At 32.4% G+C, this 15,220-nt stretch overlaps 1 protein-coding gene and 1 long non-coding RNA gene across 8 annotated transcripts; one reads left to right on the forward strand and one right to left on the reverse strand.

Moving 5' to 3' along the window:
- Positions 1-1,047: 1,047 nt before the first annotated feature.
- LOC106440566 (dehydrodolichyl diphosphate synthase 5-like) lies at positions 1,048-8,541 on the reverse strand. The gene is made up of 4 exons (XM_048768944.1): positions 8,295-8,541; positions 5,552-5,765; positions 5,396-5,463; positions 1,048-1,608 (listed from the first exon to the last, which is right to left on the reverse strand). Exons 1-4 carry the CDS (start codon positions 8,459-8,461, stop codon positions 1,164-1,166), a joined length of 894 nt encoding a protein of 297 aa, XP_048624901.1. The 5' UTR covers positions 8,462-8,541; the 3' UTR covers positions 1,048-1,163.
- Positions 6,231-15,212, forward strand: LOC106440567. 7 transcript variants are annotated; one of them, XR_007328939.1, is made up of 7 exons: positions 6,231-6,517; positions 6,596-6,873; positions 6,959-7,292; positions 7,387-7,505; positions 11,933-12,253; positions 12,356-13,011; positions 14,937-15,212. It is a non-coding gene; the product is annotated as an uncharacterized LOC106440567 (long non-coding RNA). The 7 variants fall into 7 exon arrangements; XR_007328937.1 differs by lacking the exon at positions 14,937-15,212 and adding an exon at positions 13,870-14,256; XR_007328936.1 differs by lacking the exon at positions 14,937-15,212 and adding an exon at positions 13,319-13,635.
- The last annotated feature ends 8 nt before the right edge of the window (positions 15,213-15,220 follow it).

A 15,220-nucleotide genomic window follows, 5' to 3' on the forward strand; every position in this document is an offset into this window, starting at 1 on the left:
TTTTTAATGAAATATCATGACAAGATTCCAATCACCTTCTTTTGAGTTTGTTCGAAGAATGAGAGATTTGATCATTCGTCTAATATTGTTTGTCCATAATATCATATCTAACTGTTATAATTTTAAGAATGAGAGATTTGACTAGGCTTATAAAATAAGTAATTTATTTTGTTGTTCGAGAATTATATCATTTTTAGACCAAACTGGTGAACATATACTAGACAAACATTTATATTTCACGTGTGCACTTATATTCTATAATAGTTTGATATATTAGATAAGAACACTAACCTGTTAATATGGTTTGCCGATGATTTTCTTCAAAATTTTAATTTTTAGATATGTATCTTGAGTGGAATTAATTTTTACAGATGTCCATCTTTTTATATTCACACTTATGTAATTCACCAAAGTTATAGAAGAAGTTAAAAAAAAAACTAAACTCATATCAATGCAATAAAGACGAGAACGAAGGCATAATTTTATAGATGTAGAAAATGAAATCACTTATGGAAAGTCAACAGTAAACAAATCGAGAGCAGAAAACCTAATCCTCTTTCGTCATTATTCAATCAATGTTGTCTATTTGGTTTTGGTAATTTGTATCACCCACAATAATTTTTTTTGTGCATATGAAGTCTTAAAAATAATTAAAATAATATGTAATACGTTAACTCTTCAACAACGATGATACATTTAAGAACCAACATTTGTATTCATCATTTTATAATCGATAAAGATTGTAGTGTTGCAAAATGTTAAAACCATTTAATAAACAAGTATTATTATAAAAACTCACCCCGCGCATGCGCGCTGATTATCATCTAGTTTCTCTAATAATTTTAAGAATCATCCTAGTGATGGTAACTGGCTACAAAAAGGGATGATCTTATGCATACAAATAAGAAGGTTTTTCAAAATTAATATATAGGGGATAACAAATAATACATGCATACAAATAAGAAGGTTTTTCAATTAATATAGAGGGGATAACAAATGATACATGCATACAAATAATAATCAAAAAACAAGAGCACACATCAAGGGTTTTCAAATAGATGTTTACTTAGCGACACAAAGTTACAACAGTGCAGTGATCTCTGAAACAGACGTAAAGTATTGCAAACAAACGCAATTTATTTGTGAGACAATAAATACAAAGTTTATATTCTTCGACCGAATCGCCTCTGTCTTTGCTGATACCAAGTAAAGGCATCAAGATACTCAGCGTTACCGAAGTCAGGCCATAGAACGTTAGGAAAGTAGAGTTCAGAGTAAGCAGATTGCCATAAGAAGAAGTTACTGATCCTTTGCTCTCCGCTAGTTCTGATCAATAGGTCAGGATTTGGAAACTCACTACAGTTTGTCATCAACTCTTTATCCATCATTCCCTCGTCGATGTCCTCTACTTGAATCAGCCCGTTTTTCGCCTTTTTTGCTAGACTTTTGCACGCTTGCAAGATATCAAATTTTCCACTATAGTCTATTGCTATAATGAGATGCTTCCCTTCATAGCTCTTTGTAGCCTCTTCTGTTTCTCTTATCAGACCTAGAAGTGACTGGGGGATTTTTGTCCGGTTTCCGATAAACGAGATCTTCATTTTTTCTCTAAACAAAGAAGAGAATGACAAGGAAGAAAAGAAAATAACATCAGGGTGTTGACATGACAACCGTTTCTGTTTAGTTTAAATGTTTTTAAAATGAAAATTTTCATAGCTCCATACAGTTTTTCTCTACATGATGTTTTAAAAAATAACTAGATATTGACCCGCCCTCGAGAGGGCGGGTATATTTTTTGTTTTAAATTTTTTACCTAATATAATTTATATGTTTGTGTGTTTGTATAATCATATTTTTGTATGATATGAATTTAATAGAACAGATAAATTTTGTAAATATATTAGATAAAACAAGTTTCATAAGTATATAATTGTGTATTTTTGGTACCATATATGTATTTTTTAATCATATTTTGCGTTTTTATCTGTGATCATATTTTGCGTTTTTTTTTAAATGATTAATAAAGTATTTTGATAATTTTATTAAATTCGCTGACAAAAAAAAGAGTTGTATTAAATTTATTATATTGTTAAACTATACACCATAGCCTTTTAACACATTAATATGGTACTTAATTTTCAAACAGTATTTTTTAAACGTAACAAACCCTTATATAGTTTTGTTTAGTAATCTACACTATTATTTGAGAAGTGATTTTGCTTAGTTATCTTCTTCTCCATAATTTTAGGTAATTTTGATTATTTGTCATTGTTTATTGTTTATTTGTCTTATTTTTCATAATTTTAGAAACTTTACTTATTCTTTATGTTTTAATAATTTTAATTTTTTCTTATTTGTCATGCTCTTCACAGTTTAAATTATATATATATATATATATATTTCATATTCTTAGTAATTTTAATTCATAATTTTATTTATTTATAATAAATAATTCTATGTGAGATTTTGCTTACTTGCCATATTTTCCATAATTTTAGGTAATTTTGATTATTTGTCATTTTTTTACTGCTTATGTATCTTATTTACCATAATTTTAGGTAATTTACTTATTTGTTATGTTTTGATAATTTAACTTTGCTTTTTTATTATGCTTTTCATATTTAAATTAACTCATTTATTTGTCACATTTTTAATAATTATATTTGATAAATTTATTTATTTGTCATATATAATTTTAGGTGATATTTTTTGTTTTTTTTAATTTATCATGTTCTCTATGATTTTAAGATATTTATTCTATTAAAATAGGAACATGACCCATTGATAAAGGTCATGTCCAACCAATTTATATCTATAAATACTTTCGTCTTAGTGGACTACCAAAAATAAAGGCAACAAGTATAATCCCAACTCCCTTTTAATAACCGTTTGATATTATCAACGAATCATTTTTTTGTGATCTTCCCACATGAATTTTTAATCATCCGTGTTTTTTTACCTTCAACCATATATTACACGTGTCCACTATTATGTTCACCATTGTGTTTTTGGTAATGGGGTTCAAGTAGATTTAATAAAAATAAATATTCATATAAAATCATTTACTTTAACCCGTTTCAAATAGATTATTCGATTAAAAATATTTATTAAATGTGATTTTATTTAAAGTTAGTAAAGACCAATTAACCAAATGTATACATATATTTAACAGAATATGTTAAAAATAATTTGGTGCATGTTAGTTTTGATATTGGTTTTCAGATATAATACTTTAAAAACGTTCGAGTATATACGCAATGTCTAATAGAGTATGAGACTTTGATTTTCAGGTCGATTCCGAGTCAGAGTTTTTGGGTACGAATATTCTTGACTAATTATATTAAGAAATTACTAAGAAAATATAATATGTCGCAAACTTTAGGAATAAAGTCTAAAAATAATTTCTGAAATGCATATAGCACAAGTGTATAGTTATGCAACTTGACATATTTAACATAGTTATCAAAATTATATTAAATTAAATTAATATTAAACTCAAATATAATTACAAAAAATAACAAAAATATAAAAAATTAAATTTCTCAAAAAAACCAAAACAAAAAATATACCCGCAGAATCTAGTTTTGATTATATTTTATGTTTTATTATTTTGAAAAACTTAAATGTCATATTTTATGATTTAGGTTGGTTAATTATATATACTATTATTTGAGAAGTGATTTTGCTTAGTTGTCATCTTCTCCATAATTTTACGCAATTTTGATTATTTGTCATTTTTTATTGTTTATTTGTATTATTTTTCAAAATTTTAAGAAATTTACTTATTCTTTATGTTTTAATATTTTTTTTATTTGTCATGCTCTCCACAGTTTAAATTATATATATATATATATATATATATTTCATATTCTTAGTAATTTTAATTCATAATTTTATATATTTATAATAAATAATTCTTAGTGAGATTTTTCCATATTTTGCCATAATTTTAATTCATAATTTAATTATTTTGAAAAACTTATTTGTCATATTCCATGATTTAGGCTGAGTCAGTATTTTTAATAAATAATTTCTAAATTTTTAGTTTTAAAACATTTTTAGTGATTATTTAATAAATATTCACATTATATTCAGGGATAATTATGATTAACGAATATTATCAAATTTTAGCAATAATTTTATAGTTTTCATCTTATGTTTATTTTAGTTATATAAAATCAGTTGATGTTTGTATTAATTGTTCTTAAATGACGTTTGTTTCTAATTTATATCATCGAATTATCTTACCAATCAAAAATATGAGTCTAAAGAATGCAATCTTTTGCCATTATTTTTTTTTACAAAACAGCTTTTATTAGACATATATAATTATTATTTTTAATTTATAAAATTTTAGTTAAATAGAAATATGTTTTTAATCATTGTAGATTTTGTTAATATGTGTCACTACAAACTCCGATAAAAGGAAATTCATATAAAATGCGAATAAATTTTTAATGAAGAGGTGATAGGTTTTATAGATTTATCTTTTATGTTAGTTTACAGTATTAATAAAATTTTATTATATTATTATGATGATGATACTTTTATATGTGTGGTTTGGTGATAGAATAAATGAAAAGTTTTGTAAGTATCAAAACATTTTATCTATGTTGTGTTGGAGTAAATAAAGTAAATTTTATCTTCTACTTAATTTAATATTTGAAATTAATTAAAAAATCAAATCAAAATTAAAAATTATGTTAAAATTTGATTTATTTGGATATATATTAGTCCGCACAAGTGTGCGGGTCATCATCTAGTAAATCAGTAATTAAACAGACAGATTAAATAACTGCAATTTTTTTTCATAAATTAGAATTACTTAATTTTGTATAAAATTATAATTACATCATTATTACACATTATATTACACATAATAATTTGTATAGAAATTATAAATGGGTTATGTAAATCAAAATCCGTGGCCCAATTTTAATGGGTTTTGTAACTGTTTCCCTGTTCTTTCAATATTTATAAGAGGATGGCGATAGAAACGATTGTGGGGAAGGAAAAAGTTTTTAGTTAAAAAAATTGTTGAAAAATATGAGGGCATATTTTACGGGATTAAGGAGTTAGATGGCCAAATTTCGAAATTGATTTTAGAATAATTGATTTGATTCCTGGAATGTTCTTGTTTTATTGGATAAATAATTAAAAAAAATAGATATGCTCCATATTATTAAGATACAATCGATTATTAACTATGGTATTAAGGTTACATATTATTAGCTATCGATAATATGGTGTTAAAGTCCAGAAAAATATATTAGTTGCTAATTTAACTCATAGTAAATAATGGTCCCGATTACTAGGAAAAAAAATTGTAAAAAAAGGAAATTAGATATAAATAGAGGTGTTTTAATAGAATAGATAAAGATCAGTTTCTGGGTACCTTCGGAAGACATGTCTCTCAGACCTTAAGTATTCTTCAAACATGAACATCAGGCCGTTAACTTCATCCTGATCAATGACAAGAATAAAATGAATCAAAACGACAATCTCTTTCAAATGTTTTCCAAAAGTTAATTTTCCATTATCATCCACACACCTCGGGTCTTGCCCAATTTTCGGTGGAGAAAGCAAAGAGGGAGACAGTGTTTATCCCCATAGAAAAACAGTCCTTAACATTCTCCATTAGCTTCCTCGCTCCGGCCTTATGACCTTTCGATGTCCCTAGTCCTCGTTTCTTCGCCCAACGTCGGTTTCCGTCCAATATAATCGCCACATGCTTCGGCAGTCTCTTCTCTCCCATTATTGTACCACTACCATTTAGTTAAGAACAAACAGAGTTTACAATATCACTGTTTTGTTTTTTTTTCTGTTTATCATATCAATTCAAGTAACAATTTAAACTTCAATATAATTTGATGAAGTCAGATATTAGAGTAAGACATGTCACTTATTTAAGGACGACCATGATTAACCTTGGTCTCTTAATTGGGGTTTTTAGTTTTGGGTAGGAGACGGTTCTTAACTTTTCTTAGATTTTAACTAAAAAAGCCTAAGAACCGTCTCTTAAATAAGAGATATAAGACCATGATATTCCGGGGTTCTTAGAGCATATCTCCAATGGAGTATCTAAGAAGGATTAATGGCATGGTTCTACCTAATTAAATGCCGAAAATTAAATCAGAAAGAGAAAAATTAGGTAGATATGGTTCTAAAATTGGATGTTTTGGAACCACTTCTAACCTAATATGTGTCAATGTCTGATTGATTAAGTTTTTTTTTTTTTAAAACCCACTTGTTCTCTCTCTCTCTGATTTCGCGGAAAATTTCCCAGCAAACTCTCTCTCTTTTCATGGCGGAATCACCAAAGTACATTGAGCCCTATGATTGCAGAGAAGCTGTAGCGATTTCGCCAAAACTCTCTCTCTCTTTCGTTATGTTGAACCCGGGATTACAGAGAATCCCGCCCGTGTTTAAACCCTCCGACGAGCCCTCCGGCAGCCATGTACGGCGGAGGTGCGTTTCTTCTTCAAACCACGAATTCTCCTTCAAGCGAGTCCAATCGGTATACTCTTATACTCTCTCTCTATCTTCTGATTCTCTATCTACCTAGGGTTTTAATCGAAATCCCAATTTTTCACAGGTCAGAAAATCAGCAGGTCCATTCGATGCACTAATCTGCGTCGGCCAATTCTTCCCCGATTCACCGGAGCTTCTAGACGAGTTTCTGGATTACGTCGAAGGCCGAGCTAGCTCAGGTCCTGATTCCTACTTACTTCACCGGAGACTACGGCGTCTCCGCCCCCAAAATCCTATCCGCGACCTCGAAGAAAACTGAGAATCAAGGGTTTAAGATGGACGGGCTCGTGGTGGCACACAACTTGTTTTGGTTAAGAGGACGTGGGAAGTTCACTCTTCATGGTAACAGTGTTTTTCTGATATTGATTAAAGAATCAAATTTTGTTGTTTGTGAACGTTGCTGATATGATTTGGTTATGTGTTTTAGGTTTGTCTGTTGCTTACTTATCTGGTACGGAGTCATCCGATGGTCAGTTTGGGAAGTAAAGTCAAGATGATGTTGATGCTCTTCGTGCTCTTGCTGATGATTCTGGAGTTGTTGATTTGTTTTTGACATATCTTTTTTTGAACTTTTGATGGATGGATTGGTTTATTTATGTTCATGTTTTTAGTAATTGTTGGTCCTTAATTAGTTTATTTACTAATGAATGGCCTGTGGGAGTCACGAACAGAGCTGCGGAGTCTGATATTCCTGCAGAGGTTTCTGATTCGTCTTGTTGTGATTCCAATGTTTCTTAATTGGTGAAGGAAGTTAAACCTCGGTAAGTGTTTTTTTGGTTCTTGAATTGTTGTTACTGGGAGTTGTTGATAAGTTTGGAACTTATTTGTTGTTTATGTTTGTGTGTTTTGTTGCAGTTATCACATTGCAGGTTCGATGGGGGGTGTTCTATGCCCGTGAACCTTACTTGAACGTTGATTCTAGTCATGTAACTCGCTTTCTTTGCCTTGCTCAAGTTGGAAACAAAAACAAACAGGTGTGTTCTTTGATAGTTACTCTTGTCCCAAGAGCTTGGTACTTATTGGTCACACCTAACACTCTTGGTAGTTAGCTTTAATTTACTTAAGTGCTCAATGCGTGGTAGAGTCTAGTATCTTGGTAGTTAGCTTTAATTAGGTTGTGATGAAAGTAATCTATTATTACAAGTTTTCAAATTTTTGAATCTTAGAACCTTTAATTGGTTCTATCATTGGAAGGTTTAAAACTAAACAAGTATCTAAACTTTTTAATTTGATTATTTTCAATTAAAAATTTGTTTTAGAACTCTAAGACCATATCTATTGTTGGAGATGGTCTTAGAGTGGGGTTCTTAGCGGAAGTTAAGAACTATTTTTTAACTTCCGCTAAGAACCTCATCATAAGAACTCCGGGTTAATCATGCTCTAAAAACCGTCTCTTAGCCGAAAAGTGTAAAAAAGAAAAAAGAATGTCAAATCATGAGTTAATAACTCCTGCTAAAACATCGGGGTTAATCATGTTCATAACCGCGTAAATAGTTTTTTGGGTGCAACTCGCGTAAATGGTTTCTAGCAATATGACTCACACGCTTCAATAAGATAAAAGCTATAAATAAAATGAATAAATCACATAGTTTTCTTGATTTGGTTGGTTGATAACATACTTTGATACTCTGAAATCTACGCGTGGTTGTCGAATCCAGAGTTTGTAAAATATTTTAGATTAGACTCAAGGAGACCGGTTAATTTAGCACAAGAATAAACCAGAGTTTAGCACGTAAAAGCTATGATTAACAAAAGGAGACTACCGTTTGTCGTTCCTCTCTTCCTCATCCTCGTTCCTGGAAGCTGTGAGTTTGATGAATCTGAGGATGTTTCTGAAGGAGAGAGGAACACTTAGTCGACGAGAGATGAAGAGACCAGGGATGAGAACAAGAGCAAAAAAAGTCAAAACAATAGAGAACATATACACCATTTTTGTTTTGTCTTTGTTTCAGTATTTTAGAACCGAAGCACTCGACTACGAACTTAAAGAGGTTCAAGTTCAAAGACGCACATGATTAATGGAACGTTTTCCGGCTCGCTATCTGTCTCTTCTTGATGCTACGCAAAGACAGGTCCTACGAAGGTTTAATACGATCTTACGACACTTGAAAATACTAAATGGTTAGTTGAAAAAAAAAAAATACTAAATGGTTTTGCATGTGATTTGCTTATTAAGTTAAGACATTTTTATGAGCCCAGATTTGGACTTGGATCAATATAATTATATAACTTTACATTACATCAATGAAGTCTCGTAAAGTATTAAATAAACTGAGGTATGGTGTTTTAGAAAAAAACACCAAACAGGTATGATGGAAACTTCTTACGTTCACTAGCAAAAAGAAAAGGAAAGGGTATATGATGTTAACATTAATGTCGAAGCTAGCCGTATAGATATCATATAGCTATTCACATTTTGTTTGCGTGCATATAGTATCATTCTTCTAATATGAAAGAGCTCCTTTTCATTGTAGTAGTTGTTGTTGCTTGATTCAAAGTCAATCTAGAATTTAGGAATAATAGGGTTTCTGGTTTAACTTAACGTAGTTGTTTCCTAGTTATTAAGAGTTTATTATTTATCTTTTATAATCATGGGTAATCTATTTTTTTATAAATTCAGTATTTTATAATTGTATTTCTTAAGCTTTTTAATCAACTTAATATTTTAGCTTCCTTTCTCTGAAATCTCCCAACAATTATGGTATCAGAGCAAAGCAAAATTTCAGGTTTTAATCCTCGTTAAAAAGAAAGAAAAAATAAGAAGAAGAAGAAGAAACGATGGCTAGCAACGGTTCACCGCATGCCCTTGTTCCGATTTTCAAAGGTGAAAAGTATCATATATGGAGTCTCAAGATGAAGAATATGTTCCGATTGCAAGAATTATGGGATCTGGCCGAATCTGGTTTTGAAGATGATAATCCAGAAGAACCTGATCAATCTCTACGGAAGAGAAGAAAGAAAGATGCAAAAGCATTATTCTTCATCCAAACGGCATTGGATGATGATATACTCTCAAGGATCTCTGCAGCAAACACAGCTCATGAAGCGTGGGAGATTCTGAAGCATGATTATATGGGAGCACAAAAAGTGATCCTGGTGAAGTTAAAAACTTTATGGCAAAAACTTGAAACTCTTTCTATGGAACATAAGGAAACTGTTCAAGAGTACTTGGGTAGAGTGTCTACCATTGTGAATCAGATGAAGGCTTATGGTGAGTTATCCACCAATGAGAGCATCGTGAGCAAGGTGCTGAGGAGTCTGTCATCACAGTTTGAGTATGTAGTTCCAGAAATCATTGAGTCAAATGATCTGAGACATACACATGTGATGAATTGATGAGTTCTTTGTTGGCTCATGAAGATCGGCTTAGCAAAGCCTATGAGAAAGCTTTTCAAATGAATGAAGATTCTTCAGAAAATGGAAGATCTGAGTATTATGGAAACCAAGGCAGAGGTGGATATCATGGTCGAGGCCATGGTTATGGAAGAGGAAGGGGTGGATTCAATGAACAGAATCAACACCAAGGTTCATACGAATATCAAGGTTATCACAACAGTGGATACGAGGATCAAAGTCAGTTCAAGAGCAATATTCAGTGTAGGTATTGCAAGAAGTTTGGGCACAAGGAGGCTGAGTGCTGGTCCAAACAAAGTAATGAGCAAAAATCAAATTTTGCTCAAGATGTTGAAGAAGAGAGTAAGCTATTCATGACGCATTCTACTTGCACAAGTGTGTCTGATGTGGTATGGTTTTTGGATTGTGGTTGTTCCAATCACATGGCTGGTTGACATGGTATCAGAGCGTAGCCACACCCCGAACCATTAATCCGGCCCAGAAAGAGGTCCGATCATCCCACTAGCTGATGGTCCATAGAAGGTTCAGTTCCGCCGAGATTGTTAGAAAAAAGAATTGTCTCAGAGGGGGTATGATGGATTCAGCGAGATTAATGGTTATACGCACCATTATTTCGAAGGAGGTTGTTGGAGAGAAGTCCCACATTCAAAATATGTAAGGGACTTGATATATATGGGACTTGGGCCACTCCACTTACCGCTAATTGATTTTAAGTTGGAAGTACAGAAAACTTGACAGAAGCAGAAATGTTTCTTGAGTGGCAGATTGCAATAAAACAGGAGATGAAATCTATGGAGAAGAATTCTACATGGGAGTTCTGCATAAAGAAAAAGCAAGGAGAAGATGGAATCTTTGCATGTCAGAAGAAGTATGGTGTTGCTTTGGTGAAGAAGTTCAACATATATGGTTGTGAGAAGGCACTCACGACAAATGATTATGGTATGTGGTTTTCGAACTTGTTCAATTTCAAGTTTGTTGGTTGGACAGACAGCGACTAGGCAGTAAGTTTGGATAATATGAAAAGCAATTTGGAAAATTGCTTTAGTTTTGGTTCTGGTGCTGTTATTTGGAGTTCAAAGAACCAAGAAACTGTGGCACTATCATCAACTGAAGCAGAGTATGTGGCAGAAGAAGCAACAACAAGGCAAGTTCTATGTTTAAGGAAGTTACTAGCTAATTTCTGTGTTGAACAAGTTGAAGCTACAGAGATAGCGTTTCATGGCAGTATCAAGAAGTTTGGAGTGTGCAAATTTGAATCAAAGGGGAGTGTTGATTGATTCAAAGTCAATTTAGAATCTAGGAACAATGGGGGTTTGTGGTTTAACTTAACGTGGGTTGTTTCCTAGTTATTAGGAGTTTTTTTTTTTACTATCATAGGTAAAGGGTAGTTATCTATTTCTTTATAAATTCAGTATTTTGAAATTGTGTTTTTTAAGCTTTTCAATCAACATAATATTTTAGCTTCCTTTCTCTGAAATCTCTCAGAAATTGTCCAACTAACATCTAAATACAGCCCCAATATCTGTAAGCCTCTAGACGTTTCCCGGCAATATAAACCGGCTAAAAGAAATCTTTCTGCATTCATTAAGAAGTTGAAGAGATTCTTTTTTAGTAAGTTTGTAGAAATTTTAGTCTAACTAAAAAATTACAATGATTAAACCACTCTAAAATCTCGTATAAAACTATCAGATTTAATATTTATTTTAACTAAATATATATTAAAAACTCTAAAATAACTAAAAAATCGCTAAATTCACAACTTCAAAATATTTCAACAACAATGAAATTCAAAGTGATTTATCAAATAACAAATTCAACGAGAAAATTTCTAAAAGAAATTAAATTTATATTTTGATAACAGTGCCTTTTAGTACAAATCACATCAAACTTATTTTGATTAAAAACATCTCCTAAATGAAAATGTCAATTTTCCTTTGTCAATTATAAACCGGCTATCGGAACAAGAGATACAAGAGCATAATTAACGTTGTATCTTAGATAGGTATCTTAGGATAACTATGATTTAATTTTTTTTTGCAATTAACAGAAGGGACATCTCTTGATTAGGCGATGCAAGAACCGTGTCTTAGCATACACGTGTTGATGGTGGAAAAAAAAAGCAATGTCTTTCTCTCTTCTCTTCCTCTCTCTCTCTCTTCTCTTCCTCTCCGTTTCTTCTTCTTCTTCCAGATTGATTCTCAATCACTCTATTATATTTGATTGATTGAATTTAGTTTTTGATTGATTTAGAATCGGGAAAACGAATTACTCGTTAAAGCCATTGATCGGACCTCCGTTTGGATGTCTGCTCGAAGTCGAAACCAGAGAAGATGGTTCTTTCCTCTCTAGCATTCTTCCCATCAAAAAGGTTTAGTCTTTTTTCTCAAAATCACATTAAAGAATCGTTTTTTTGTTTCTATGGTTATAATGTTTGGTTATAGATTTTATTGAATTGATGTTTTGGTCATAGACCTTTGCTTGGTTTATGGAGGTGGGATGATGGGGAATCCAGCTTTAGCGGCAGCGGCTGGTGGAGGCCTATGTTGCACCGAGACGGATACGGGGACGGAATCGGGCACGGGAAACCGCAAAACTAAAAATGTAAAGATAGGGGTACGGCATATATGTGTCTATATAAATATATATAATATCTATAAGTTTAAACTATAAACAAGTCAAACTATAATTTCAACTTAAAAGTAGAGCAAAGAACGTAAATTCACAACCATAAACTAAAAACAGAGCAAAGAACATATAGACACGATCATAAAGTTAACAAAACAGAGAACATTTTATATAACCACAAGCAGTAACCATTAGGTAATTAAAATATTGGAGTTATAATAGAGAAATGTCACGGAAACGTTTCCTCGCCGTCCCCACCGTGTCCCCGTCTCGGAAACGTAACGAGTAACGCTTCATAGGTGGAGGCTACATGTATCCGATGTTGGCTAGCGTGTTGGGTCAGATGGGTAGGATTGGTGATCCGGGAGCACTTGGGGCTTACTTTAGAGGAGGTCAGAGTCTTCCTACTGCTTATTCTGATTCAGATACTGGGAGAAAAGGGAATGGTAAAGATTCAGAAGCTGGTGGTGGTTCGTTTCAGGGCTACTCAAACTATTAATGGTACGCTTACTTGTTACCTCTAGTGTTGTTAGCAAAGACGCAACATATATTGTTTAGCTATTAGGCGTATTAAGCAGATAAAATTGATTAAGGCTGTTGAGGTGGTTTAGCATTGTCATTAACGGCCTAAATGAATCTTACTTGGACTGCTTTTCAAGATTTTGATGACAAGATGATGTGTCGCACGGCACCGACCATGCTTTTGTTTTTCTTTATTTCAGTACCGTTTCAGTCTCCATTTGGTTTTTGGTTTTCCTTTATTTCTTTACAGCTTCTGATTTTACCATTCTGTTATTGGTTTTGTAAGATTGGTGATGGCGGCAGGGATGAAAGTTGTTTGAGCTTTGTTTTCATTCAGTTGCATATTTTGTTTAATTTATTGGCTTATTTTGGGGGTTTTTAATGTTGCACTGAGTTTTATTATTTGATCGTCCACTATCTCTCCACTCATCTGGTTTTGGTATCAATGTCCTCAAATTAACAGTCACGCTAAAGCATGAGCTGCTCGTGCTGTTTCTCATTCATGTGTTTATTCTCTGTACTTTTGATTTTCATATTGGTTTGATGTTTGTTTGTCCCTTTGATTTCTTTTGTTTTCATTTTGGTTTTCCGTGTGTTGTTTTGTTTGTTCTTATGTTTTTGATGTTTGGTTTGTTTTCTTGAACTCAAACTTTGCAGATGATAATAGTTTTTTTTTAAGAACCCTTAATTAAAAAACTAAAAATGTTGATGTCTCTTAACTAAGTTCTTAACTTACATTTATAATTAAAAAACTCATTAAGAAATCCTAATGGGATTGTTGGGTTAACCATGCTCTAAATGTCAATCATGCATAATTTCCCGACTTTTCTTGAAAAGTTGGAATGCATTGTTTATAATTGACTCGAAAGACCGACCAATAGCAAAGAACTGTGACTCACTGGTTCAACCAAATCGGAGATGGCGCCGTTTACCGCAGCGGAGGAATAAACTCTTCCGGAGTGACTACAGCCGAGCTGATGCCGAAGCACGTAGCGGTTGAAATGGACGGAAACGGAAGGTGGACGAAGAATCAAGGTTTTCAACCTTGGGACGGTCACAGAGTCGGCGTTGAAGCTTTGCGAGCTTTGCGGTAGATGGGGAGTCCAAGTCTTTACAGTCTTCGCCTTTTCTAACGATAACCTAAAGTATGACCTGTTTGAATATGCCCTAGATTTTCTAGGGTATATCTTTTGCTCTGTGGAACCCATCTGGTACCTAATATCCCTGCTGATCGAGATTGATTTCTTGTTGAGTTTGTTCGAGACACTCAAATCAGAGCTTGTAAATTTAGCCAATTAACTATGGTATGATCAGAAAATCCATCAAATTGTTTTTGTGATGCGTGTGTCACAAGTCTGCTATAATCTTCTTGAGTGTAGGAACAATGTTCGTATCTCTATCATTGGAGACTCCTCGAAACTTCCAAAATCTCTTTTAAAAGTGATAAACGAAGTTGAGGAAGTTACAAAGAGCAAAACGAGGCTTCAGCTAATCGTAGCTAGGGATGTTGTAATGGGCAAAATTACCCGGCCCGGCCCGAACCCGAACCCGAAATAAACCCGCCCAAAAAATACCCTAAACCAAAAAACCCGAAAATAACCCGGTATCATTAGGGTAACCCGCGAAAAACCCGAAAACTTTAGGGTAACCCGTGAAAAACCCTATCTCTATTTTATTTAAAGTTTTGTGGGCTTTTAGTTAAAGCTTTATAGTTTTAAACTAAATTTAAATGTATTGAATATTTAATTTTTAATCATGTTTTGTATACAATTTGATTAAAGCTTTATAGTTTTAAACTAAATTTAAATGTATTGAATATTTTTAATTTTTAATCATGTTTTGTATAGAATTTGATTAAAGCTTTATAGTTTTAAACTAAATTTAATCAAGTTCTTCTTTTGTAGAAAATGGGACAAGCACTTATACTCCTACGGCGTCTCTCTTCTCTTGTCTCCTGGTGTATCTGTTTGGGATTGTACCGTTCGTAAAATGAGGTTTACCTACGTACTTGAATGGGTGTAGTAGTCATCAAGTTTGGTTTTGTTTTCTTCAGAAGCAAAGAAAACGCAAGTTAGCGTTTCTTTCTATGATTGCACAAGTTGCATTAAAGAAACATACTCAGAATGGAACCAGACATATTATTAAACAGAGTATTAAGATATATTATCAACTTAAAGAAACAGATTCA

The sequence above is a fragment of the Brassica napus genome, chromosome C9 (genome assembly GCF_020379485.1).
Source record: "Brassica napus cultivar Da-Ae chromosome C9, Da-Ae, whole genome shotgun sequence".
Classification (NCBI taxonomy): domain Eukaryota; kingdom Viridiplantae; phylum Streptophyta; class Magnoliopsida; order Brassicales; family Brassicaceae; genus Brassica; species Brassica napus.

Coding starts and splice junctions, on each gene's coding strand:
- LOC106440566 (XM_048768944.1), bottom strand. CDS start 8,461: ATGGTGTATATGTTCTCTATTGTTTTGACTTTTTTTGCTCTTGTTCTC. Junction 5,766..8,294: donor GAAGAGAGGAACGACAAACG/GTAGTCTCCTTT, acceptor ACTAAATGGTAG/TGGTACAATAATGGGAGAGA. Junction 5,464..5,551: donor AAAATTGGGCAAGACCCGAG/GTGTGTGGATGA, acceptor GTCATTGATCAG/GATGAAGTTAACGGCCTGAT.